The sequence below is a fragment of the Pavona decussata genome, unplaced genomic scaffold (assembly GCF_977016875.1).
Source record: "Pavona decussata unplaced genomic scaffold, jaPavDecu1.1 SCAFFOLD_232, whole genome shotgun sequence".
NCBI lineage: Eukaryota > Metazoa > Cnidaria > Anthozoa > Scleractinia > Agariciidae > Pavona > Pavona decussata.
Window position 1 is genome coordinate 1,342,505 of NW_028145637.1, and position 12,224 is coordinate 1,354,728.

General features: G+C 36.9%; 1 protein-coding gene across 1 annotated transcript; it reads right to left on the reverse strand.

Annotated features, from left to right (window-relative positions):
• Positions 1-447: 447 nt before the first annotated feature.
• LOC146458667 (putative peptidyl-tRNA hydrolase 2) lies at positions 448-9,148 on the reverse strand. Its single transcript, XM_085090526.1, has 5 exons — positions 8,957-9,148; positions 5,403-5,495; positions 3,563-3,795; positions 2,278-2,392; positions 448-1,175 (listed from the first exon to the last, which is right to left on the reverse strand). Exons 1-5 carry the CDS (start codon positions 9,146-9,148, stop codon positions 1,089-1,091), a joined length of 720 nt encoding a protein of 239 aa, XP_084946652.1. The 3' UTR covers positions 448-1,088.
• Positions 9,149-12,224: the final 3,076 nt, after the last annotated feature.

Here is a 12,224-nt window from a genome sequence, read left to right on the forward strand (position 1 = left end):
ACAGATGAAACTGAAAATTATACGTGTTACTAACTGTGTAAGAGTAGAGAGTTGAACGAGTTACCTAAGGATCTTATGCGCGCTGGTTCAATAACTTTCATTCGAGACTCACTTAAGATGTACATGTACACTATTGAATGATTGCAAATAGTTTTAATTTTAAATTTTTGATTGTTTTAGATTTTAGAATGTTTATTGGGGAAAATTGTTTTATATAGAGTTAACCTGACAATTTCCCCTTTCGCAAAGTGTTTTATTGATAGGTGGATTTCCTGAATGTTATGCTATGCTATGCTATGCTATGCTATGTTAATCATAAATGCCCACTCAAATGCAGTTTTTACGTTTAGTTAATTCTTATTCTATTTTTTTCTTTTTTCCCAGCATTTTACACTTCATGAGACTACCATTCATGTTCGATCATACAATAACAAAAAACACTTTGAATACCCCATCAACTTCAAACTTTTAATAAACCAAACACTTTACAATTGACATAATTGTATTTTGACTGTTTGCTGTTACCCCCTCCCATTCATGACTGATATTTACCAGGTTATCAACTGATACATAAATGTTAGGAACATGCAAAAACCATAGCAGGTGTCACTCAGGTGTTGAGTTTGTTGACACACATCAAGTTTGTAGATAAACCTTCGGTGCAACAATTCTTTTGTATTTCAAGTGGTTATCAGTGAACTCCTTTATTTACTACAGATGTCTGTAAGATTTGTTCCGAGGATGAATCCCAAACAAGGCTACTGAGCACCCTTCAATGTGGTGCTATATGGCTATTTTAAGTTATCCCCATCATAATAATATGCAGTATACAATACACCATAGGTGGTACTGTGTACACTATACTATTCCGCCCAGTGTAAATTTGACAGCCTACACCCCTGTTTATTATGCTGTAAAGTGCATGTTCTAACTGTTAGAAACTATGTATAACATCCCTGGAATGTAACCATTGAAATGAAAGCTAGTCGCACAGTACTGTCAGGTTCTTGCATGTACATGTACACTAAAACTTTGAAACATTGGTGGTCAAGTTTTGAACATGAACTCTCCGTTTCTGAGTTTCTGGTCTAAAGTAATAACAATGTTGATGTGAGAGTTCCAACTGCTGATGATGAACCAAAAAGACCAATAACAGTCAGTGAGCCTGGTGCTACCTGCAAACCAATGTAGTTGAATGAAGTCAGCAAACAACTGGTCGGTAAAAAACACTTCATCACAATTATATCTACTGTAGGAACAATAAAATGGCATGTATGCTTAAACCTACAGCAACACAATACCAACATAATGGAAATTGGAGCTACAGGCAGGGGCCACAATAATTATGTTAAGTAATCTCAAATTCACATAGGTCGAAGTCTCCTAAGTATCTGTTTCTAGTTGTGTAAGAACAATGAAGTAGTTCTATGAAACCAAAGTGTACAGCTACATGTACAGTGTAAACGAAATAATGTTACATGTACATGTCAGATTCACAAAATCCAGAATAAATCAGAGTACAAGTTATCAAATCTACATGTGCATGTATGTACATGTATGTATACCATGGTTCACACTGATCGCTTGCTTTTGATCGATGATTTAAATGACAGAAGATTAGGGGAGCCTCAAAAAAGAATGGGCAGAGACCATAAGAAGATGCAGTTTGAGAAAGAGCAAGAGGCAAGCCAAATAAGAAAATACAGTATTTTGCAATTTCTATAACACTTTTGGAATGGAAAAATACAAGGTTTAAGATCCAGTTGCTTTTCTTGTTCCCTCCACTCTAACACTGCCAAAGCTCTTCTAAGACATACATGTACATGTACACCCCCCGACCCAGCTTCCCCCCCCCCCCCCCCCCGTTCCAAGATGACCAGACTGGATTAGCAAAAAATGGAATGTACATTTTATAGAAAAATTTTCATAGATACAATGCATTAAAATCTAAGTCTGGTTAAAAGAAAACAAACAAAAGAAACAAGTGAACAAAAAATACGAAAATGAGACAAAAAGACAAAAGAAAAGGAAAGGAAACAACCAAAACAAACAAGTGAACAAAATGATACGCAAATGAAACAAAAAGACAAAAGGACAGGAAAGGAAAATGGAGGGCATAAGAAAGTTTACCTTTCCACCAGCTGATTTTAGAGAAACAATTTAACAATTGTAATGTAACATGTACACACGGAAGGTTTTATTTGTTAATTGAAATTGTATGCAATTCAGTCAAAAGCCAAAGAACTCAACATAATCATTAATGGTGCACATGCATACCTGGGTTTTTCCTGCATCATGAACAAGATAATACGGTATCTGTCCCTTTTGAGCCAAATCCTCTAAGTCAAACAAGTGGGCTGAATTTTTACCTCTCAATACAATTTTGGTTCCCCTGAGGAAAAACGATTAAGCCAGGTATTATTTGTCAATTTACTACAGTTATTTAATTTTCCATTGAATCATTATTAATTTTATTTGACTAGCTCATTTCTCTCAGTAAGAGACTATGATTATTACTGTTTGACTGCTAGTCTAGGAAATTTAAATCTAGTGACCATCAAAACTGAGTTCATTTACAAAATTCTCATTGCATGTACAGTGTATCAGGGCATACTGATGCCTGACAATAAAGGACTCAAATAGCTACTTTAAGGACAGTGCCTACTAATAAGGAAGTATTTTTGTGTATGTGGGGAAAGTAGATCTTAGCAAGGGCTATTGAAATCCAAAAAGAAAATTGGGAGGAACCACACATTTTTTACAGATAATGATGCAACAATTATTCTAAAAAACAGTAATTAAAAATACCAAGCAATGTATGGCGTTTTTTTCCAAATTAAAGCTTTATTACAGTATCTCTGAAAAATGCATGGTTACCTCCAATTTTCTTGTTGGATACCAAGAGCACTTTCTAAGTTCTGCTTTCTCCGAATAGTTTTAAACCGCGCAAAAATATCCCTGTATAATTTAGTAGGCACCACCCATAGGAAATCCAAGTTTCTGGAGATGCGCAGAACGTATGCGCGGTAACAAAGGTAGGCACTGATCAATCTCTGCAGGCATACATTGTAACCCTTGCTATCCACCACATATTGTAAAACTGTGATGACTACAATAACTACAACTGGCATAATTTTACATAAAAGCAAATGTAGCTGACTTTTCAAATGGCATTTCAAATAAAGCTGTTTTCACTTCTCCCTTGTCTAGGTGTATTTTGTCCTGACTGTATGCAAGCTCCAATGTTAATTAGAGTACTTGATTTTTCATGGTGATTTTAACTCAATTCAATGTGCTCGAGGCTTACTTTTTGTAGAAATTTGACAAAAAAATGTTTTTTGGATAAGTTATGTACTTGCTACAATTTCTTGCAAAATTAAATAGCATGAAAACTAGTAAGACAGAAGTTAATTAAATTTCAACATATTAAAATATAAAGTTTAGTACATTTAAAGAATAACAGCAACAACCCTCAGCCCCCTCCCCTCCCCCACTGGAAAAAAATCTCTAGTCCGACCAAATAGCATGTGTCTTTGCTGAGTATTGTAAATTAAATACTTACCCAAAGTCATCCCACTGTGATAACATGTGGTCGTACTTCTGGGGTTTTGATGCCAAGGTCTTATACAGGCCAACAGCTGCATGTCCAACCTGTGCTGCAATCTTACCAGCTCCCATGTCCAGCTCCGTATTCACAACAAACACCATTTTATAAGGGCTCTTCATAGTCTTCTCATCTAAAGGAAATGCTCGTGCAAATGGATGTGCTTCTAGGGCTGGAGGATTTTCATCTGGCTGTTGACAAAATGCAATGGTCACATGAAATTACAATAATTTGCAGTTAAACTCATCACTAATAGATAAGTGTGGGGAAGGTGCCTGCAAGGTCTGTGGGAGCTGCAAGTAAGCCTGGAAGGTAACCATGACAACCCTGTGAGCGGCAACCACCAGGCTACGTCACACTGAATACTCATATTTGAAAAATTAAATTCTTACCAATACTCACCTTGACGGAGTGAAGGGATCCATGGGAGCAAAAGATTTTTCCTCGATAATTTGTACACGCAGCACAACATGAGCAAAATGGCTTGACATCAACAGGGGAGCTGTAAATGTACTGAGGCCTTGAGAAAACCCTCAGACCACCCCACATAACTTAATGAGTTGAGCTTTTGCCACCATTGTCTCAAGTTTAACCTCACATAAATTACATTTAGCCCCTTGAAAATATGTACAAAAGAATAGCCCAGGGTTATAGATTTTTCTGTGAGGTCTATACATTTACAGATTCCATGTCAGTTAATGCCTGATGGGCAAATATTTGTAGCGCTGGTGCATTTAAGGTGAATGAAAATGTCTAAAAGACTACAGAAAAGAGTGTTGCCTGAGCAATTTATATTACAAACTTTTTTTCATTTTAATCTCTTTAAATCATCAAATCGTCAATTTAAGCCTGGTTCTCATGTGCTGATGCAATACATCCTGTCATATACAGTGCGTAATCCTAGTAATATTCACTTTCAGTCACAGTAAAGCAGAAGGTATCTCTGTGACAAACCAGCTACTGTCAGTCACCTTGAATACAAGTACTCCATGCTCTCTTTCACTATTAGAATTTAACAAATTTTGGCATTTAAGATTTCACTACTAAGATGTTAACATATCGGTTCTAATTAAATAATTAATTTTATGTCCACAAAGCCAGAAGAATCACAGACCTGCTGGCAAAGTTGAACTTGAGCCAACTTTGCAGGCAAGTCAGCAGTAAAGACCTGGGATCTGCCATCTGATATCAGCAGCTCATATTCTCATACACAATGTACACTGGAAAACTATCTCAGGTGGTATCACAGGCTTCAGTTGTCGCAGGTGTGTTTGCATTATAAGAAAACCAGGCTTTATGCACTTTTTTCAGTGATCTCTCCAGTTTTCCTAGAGCCAACAAATTGCCTCCAGAAAACCAAATTTAAGGTAAACCTTGCTTGGCCCTAAGATAAAGTACTTATTTTCCTCACTGGTAACCAAGTATTTGTTATGTCACCAGTTGTGAGAATGTGTCAGCAACCATCATCATGATGTTAGTTTCTCTGGTGATCATTTGTAAGGAGAAATCAGTTGCTGATCACATTGCAGTTTTAAGGGTTAAGTTGGTTTGCTGAGCTCTGGAGAAGAGAGCATATATCATCACAAATGCCAAACATTTTGCTACTATGCTGTTTTAATTTGTGCTTTATAAATTATACTTAGTCTAGTACACTTTTGCATTCCCTAACACTAGTGGTGCATTTAATTCAGAAAGACCTGAAGAGAAATTCATTTTTATTAGTTTAATGACTGTCGTATGATTAAACATTAATTTAGCTTAAACTATGGAATACACCATCAGTAAAGCTGTACAGTACCTTAAAAGGTTCATCTATATCAGGAAGATGTTGATTATCAAGCACCCAGCTGGCAGCAGCATCCACTGAACTGTTATCAGTCATAAACAGAGCCTGCAACAAATGTTTCACTCAGTACTATGGCAAATTACCTGTAGACAAGTGAAATGTTGGAATGGTAATCCATTTTCACTTCTTTTGTTTTGCTTCAGTTTTGTGTTTCTTGTGAAGTTGTACAGTATTGGGCATCCCCTCAAGCTACATTATTATTTTAGTTAACAATTGTATACCGAGTCTTAACATACACAAGATGATTACTACTTTATAATAATGACAACTGGTGCTGGAAAGCCCTGGGATTTTCTTGACTCCTTGCATCTCCATCATGAAGTCACTCTCGGCTACATCCCCAATCTGTTTCTCAGTTACACTGTATCTAGTTTATTGGAAGGGAACTACTGTATGTTTAAGGTTACCCTATACCTTCAGAGGTGTCTCGCGTCCAAGCGATGTAGTGCGTCCAGTTTAAACTGTAGATACCTAAACCCCTCTTATCAAATTAAAGCCTATAGTGCTGGCTATCAAACTAAACCAAGAATTTTGAAATTAAATGAATTGCGAATTTTTAGCACTGTTTTCTCTATTCAATTTTTTTACTTGGAAGAGCCACTTTAAAGAGCTAAAACTCAAATTGCCTTCAAATTTGGACAGTAGCTAGATAAGTTTAACATATGAACAACAAAAACATGTCTGCAAATTTTTTCATTCAAAATATTTTTTCTTTGAGAGCGATTTTTGTACAATCACTCCACATTTTTTTCATCCTATTTCGAAAATGCTCTATAACTTTTCATTGCAATTAAATATGGCAAAACGCGGACACATGTTTTTAGCGCTTTGGGTCCGGAAACTGAGGAGCAAATTAAATTAGCAAAAAACAAAATTCGCTTTGACTGGTAGCTTTAAAAAGGTGATTTGGACGCTCTCATTTAGAGGTCGTGAAAAATTTGACAATTCATTTTATTTCAAAATTATTGGTATAGTTTGATAGCCAACTCTATAAGCTTTAATTTGATATAAGGGTTTTACAGTTTAAACTGGACGCACTACATCGCTTAAACGCGAGACACCTCTGAAGGTATAGGGTAACCTTAAAACTTTGTTTTAATTTTCACCATGCATTCATATTCATTTCAGAAAACAAAAACCAAACAGTAAAATGAAACTAATGAGTACTGTACAAGCAGCATCGGCAAATTCTCATCATGTTGTAAATTTTCACACAAGATGAAATACATTGTCTTTTACAAAAATATCCCAGAAAATAAACATTGTATACTTCAATTGGCAGCTGAAGTTCTTAAATTCTCAAATTTCCAAATACCAAGCTAAAATAATATATACATGTACAGTACAGTGTATGGTTAATTTAACTTAATAGTAAATGACTTGGAGTTAGCTTGCTCAGCAGTTGACCTGGCATGGTGTTGGCATTCAGCATTGGTGTACTGCTAAGGAGGCCCTTGAGCATATTGCCACTTTCCTTTGTTACGTCATTGTTTTGGGCCTGGTTCAGGGCCTCTGGCAGTTGCATGGCCAGTAGTTTTCTCACTTGGTTTATGTATGCGCCTTTGCACATGTTTGTCATTTTACACTGCTCATTGTAAGTGGCAGTTTGGTATCTCACATTTTTTAAGTGCTTTTCTTTCCCTCCCTCCTCAGATCACCCTGTACCTTAAGTTTTATCTTCCTACATGCACATGTAAGTTCTGTGTGTTATCTCTTTCGTTACTATTTCTAAGAAAAAGGAGGTTAATAGAGGGGGAGGAGCTAAAATTTTGCTGATTTAAAATGATAAATATTATTTTCTTTTCACTCTGATGTAACCACTTACCATAATTATTAATATTTGAAAGGGTGAGTGGAAAAAAGCCTTAAGTGACATCTGATCTTACATCAAATTCTCCTTTGCTCATACAAGGAAGAACAAGGCAATTTGTTAGGAGAATTAAGCCAGTCAATCAGATGTCACTTAAGGCTTTTTTCCATGCACCCCTTCATTTGTTGAGCATGGTATGAAAGCTCATATACCATGGCCACTAAACCAATCAAAACACTGACATTGCATTATATCCAATGATGCAGTTTTTACTAATTTCACTTCTTAGGAATTTTCTTACATCCTTCCCACATGTTTCTTGACCACTCTGATATTTATTTTGTGTGCATGCAGTATTGACGTCTGCTCAACCAAACAAACTACTATTAATTTGAGACGACCTAAACACCTTCAGCTTTTCATGGCTTTTCAGTTCAATTCATGGGGTATTGCTGATCTAAAGGTTCACATGCCCTTTTGAACCCAAACAGTACCATGCCAAAGTATGCTGACTGTCTCAACTCTATTCATACAAGAACAAAGAATAAGGTGAAGAATCAAGACTCTGAATTCTTGATAACAATCAATGACAGGAACATTCTTCAAATATGATCCAAGTTCAGTTTAGAAAAAGAAATTTCTTGAGGATGGCACATGAACACATTTTAAGCTTGGCCAATAACTGAAAATCATTTCTCCACGCTCAAATATAAACCTTCAAAAAAACTAATTTTACAATTCCAAGGTGATGCAGATAGACTAATGGTCTGGCAAGACCATGGTCTCAATCCTAATCTTGTGGATCCCTTTCAAAAATTATGCCAATAAACTGTGAATAATAGAGAATTTACTGCTCTGAGTGTCATTTAATGAAAATCTTATTTTCTCTTCACTTTTATACTGCATGGAGGATAAAGAACTCTGTGATTTCATTGGCTTAACTTTTAAGAACATTTCTATTAGCATTTTTGTTGTTTTCAGAATTTTAATCCTGGCAATGCAAGGTCTGTTTGTAGCCTACAGTTATGCTGCAATTTTATTGGCTGAGTTGTCTGATCTTGGATCCTTGGAAGGGCCTAGCTTGGCAGGAAAAATCAATCACATTTTTTGTATCCAGTTCATATTTGATAGGTAGCTAGGGTGTAGTATACACAGCAGTCCACGTTTTAAACTTACTGTGAATTATTACAACCAATACTTAGGATCTCCGATCCTGCATCAAACTTGCCTTTAGACAAGTCAAATTACGGGTTTTCCTCGGTGTAAAAACCTGACAGGTTTTTCTTTGAGTTGTAGGTTATTGTTCCTTTCCTGTATTGTTTTGTCATTTTTGTTTCCTTGTTTTATGCCAGCTGTGATTTTCACGGGTTTTTACGGCAGGGTAAAGCCCAAATTAGTGGATGTGATCACGGTACATGAAACACAAGCCATCAACTGGGAACCTGTATGAAAGCTTCCATACAAAAAAACTTTAAAAAGCTTTAGTACTGTACATGTTTTATTAAAGAGACGAAAAGTGCGGGAAAAATTGATAACAATAGCACAAGAAATCTAACTTCCCATTTAACAATCACAGCCTGTAGTAAGGGCAACAAGTTAGTCCCACTCGCAAAAGAGGAATCAACTACTAAACAGACAGACTGTCTCGTGCGTGACACGTGAACAAATTCTTCTTCAAACATTTTAAAAAGCTTACCTTTTCTGCGGCGTTTTTGGATATACCTAAATTTAGGAGCGCTTGCATAAATTCGTTGTTTGGACCTTCCCATTGTGATATTCTTCTGCCACGTGGTAGTGCTTGCTCGACAACTTCTGTGGACCCACTTACAACTTGCACGAAATCCTTCTTCGTGTCATCCATCTTGACTGTGAACACACTGGGTATCATACATGAAGGAAAAGAATTGTGTCTGCAAACCGCTACCCAGTTGTCGCTCAAAAAAAGCGAAGGCACTGGAAACTAGGCGAAGGTGGCGGCGAAGAAAGCCATGTGACCTTCATGTGACCAGGGCGGATAGATGCATCCACCCTGCATGCATGTGACAGTTGTCACACTCGTGTGTACTGTCATGACAAGCCTTTCTGGTTAGTCGAGAGGGTGCGCTCACAGCGCAGCGAGACTGGAGCGAGGAAAAATAAACGAGAAGAGACTGGGGGACAGGCGGGAATTTGGTTAAAAAATACTCGGCTGCGCCTCGTTTTTCCAACCGACTATATAACTTGAAAATTACCGACATTTTTGTAATTCTAATTGCGAAAACATCAATCGGAATCCTAGATTTTTTAGTTGCAACTTGATTTGTTAATCTTACCGACCAAAAAGTTAAGTTTAGTTTTCGATCGTTACGCGCCGGCTTTCGTTACACACAAGTTTTCAAAAGACGTTTTCATATTTATGTTTTTGTAAAATAAAATCCTTTTTGTAGCCCCACGACCTCTTGTAAAACCATTAATTCTAAAGGGAGTAGAAAGAGGGAACTTGAATTCACGCATCGTTATGTTGTGCATTTTTGACCGCCTTTACGCCGAATTTGTATCAGAAGTTCGCACCTTTTTGTTTCCTTTGAATACGAAGAAATTAAACTAATTCTTGGTTTTCACATGACGTCATAAATAACTCAAATTCATAACTAAACACAATTTTGGGTTTTTATCTTCATCACATATAAGAAAATCTAAATTTCCATCGGCCTGCTTGTTTTCAGCAGGATAGCATTCTTTGTTTTGAAAATAGAGCAGTTTGAATTTTAGATTTTTGCGCAGTGCGTGACAGAAGGATTGCTGCTCTAAACATGTCACGTGCATGAAAACATCGATTCGCCTCCTGTTTTTTTCAGGTCTGATCAGCTAACATGTAATAGAAGCGTTAATGTCAATGTGTGAAAGTTCAGCAGAGCGAAGAAAGGCTTTGAAATAGCCACGGTAAACTCCAGATGTTTTTGCTGGTTTCCGGCCGCCATCAGACGGAGCACCAACATGGCGTCCCATACTAAACTCTATAATTTTCCGTGGTACATTTTCTCGAATAACTCGATTAGGAGATATCGCACAGCCCTGTGGCTTTCACACGTTGTTTATGTATCACTCTTCTACAACATATCAATTTCTTGACTTTACCTATTGAATGGTTGAGGATTTTATTTTTTCACTTGCGTGACGATGTGTGAGGTGAAAACCACCTATTGGAACAAAGTGGAGTTCAATATACTTTTCGATTATTTCTTTTAACACTCAAAATACTTGTCTGTTAATGAGTGAAGTTATTGGTTTAACCTACATACATCTCCTTTTGTTTTTACAGATGGGACTCGAAATACCACTTACGGATAAAGCTGTTAAGGTATAGTTAAGACAAAACAAAACAATTGTGCATTTGAAATTGGAGCTGAAACAAACAAAAAAAGAATTAGAAAAATTGAAGAACGAAAATAAAAAATTAAAACAACAGAAAATAAAAAGCAAAGGAAGAAAGGTGGACCAGGTAAGGCGGTGGTGGGAAAAAAACGGAATTGTACAAAGCACAGAAAAGGCGAGAAAGAGAGCGAGAAAGGCAAAGAAAAAACGCCAAGGGAAGAGTTAACGGGGATCAGCGTGTTACCATGGAGACGGTTGAAATGAGAGAAAAGGAGGAAGAGGAGCAAGGAACGAAAATACAACAATGGCAACAAAGTTTAGATTGACGGGATTAAATGATAACTTATTTAATCTTTACAACCTCGTATTCTAAGGCGAAAAATGAAACTACAATGCCTTGTTTACGGAAACTGCCGAGCGCTATAATAACAATATAAACAATGAAACATCTAATGTTTCAAATTTCACACGACAATTGAAAAAATGACACCTTAGCAACTAAACAAGTGCCTTGAAAAGTTTTTAATTTCAGATAAATTGTTCGCAAGAAGCGAGACGGAACTTTCTTCAACAAGAAATTGCTTACCGCACAAGGCGCGAGATTTTAAAATTTTCCCACCATTTGTCGGTATACTGTCAAAAATAAAGGAATTTTTTGGCCCGCTAGTTATTCAGCTTGTGTGGTATATACTAAAACAATTATTCACCTCAATGTCGGTGAAAGTGGTGGATATTAACCGAGCCGCTTCGCGGCTCTGTAAATATCCACCACTATTCACCTCCACTTCGGTGAATAATTGTTAATTATAATCCATCAAATATTTTCGCTCGCGCGGGATTGGTCTAAACGCCTCACGTGACCGAATATACCCCAGCTAAAACTGGGGAATATCCGAGGATATTCCCCAATTTCAAAAACTTCAAGGCGCGTCTTTTTTACAATTAAAATTAATGTCAAGATGGGGGAACGGTTTGCTTTTGTGACAGAAGAAGAGATAAACCTGTTGGTCGATAAAGCAGTATCAGAAAACAACATACGCTCTAAACGTTTTTGACGGTAAACTGTTCTTAAACGAAATGTTCAAATACTCAAGCTCGTTGCTACATGCTGCGAAAAATATTTGAAGGACAATAACCACATTAGCCGCCATTTGGCGCGAAAATATGCTCAGATATTTGTCCGCGGACATTATCTGTTCCGAGAAGCGAACAGTTTTTCGAGAGCGAAGCTCGAGGAAAACTGTGAGCTACGCTAGTTAACCATTTATAGTTTATGTGAGCTACGCTAGTTAACCATTTATAGTTTATGTTTACGTTCAAATTTAAACTTTTAAGAGCCGTTAGTTTTTCTCATTGTAACTGTGGCTCTGAAATCTCGTTGTCCTTTTTGAAATATTGGCCCAAATAAATAAGCCCGTTGCCATAGTGTCAGCCCTACAACCAGTTTGGTTTATTATTCACTCATCTTGTTGTTATTCTTAGTAATATGCCAAATGAAAGAAATTATAAGTCCTTTAACCTACCTGACACATTTGCCGAAGTTAACAGAGGGATTGGAGTAAGCATCCCTCGGTCACGGCCTCGAGCGGGTAAATCCCCTCATGATTATT

Bases quoted from the DNA above. Each gene is read 5' to 3' on its own strand.
- LOC146458667 (XM_085090526.1), bottom strand. From the start codon at position 9,148: ATGATACCCAGTGTGTTCACAGTCAAGATGGATGACACGAAGAAGGAT. The intron at 3,796-5,402 runs GTACTGTACAGC...TTTTGTCAACAG, and splicing joins ATATAGATGAACCTTTTAAG to CCAGATGAAAATCCTCCAGC. The intron at 1,176-2,277 runs GTATGCATGTGC...ATTGGTTTGCAG, and splicing joins ATGATGCAGGAAAAACCCAG to GTAGCACCAGGCTCACTGAC.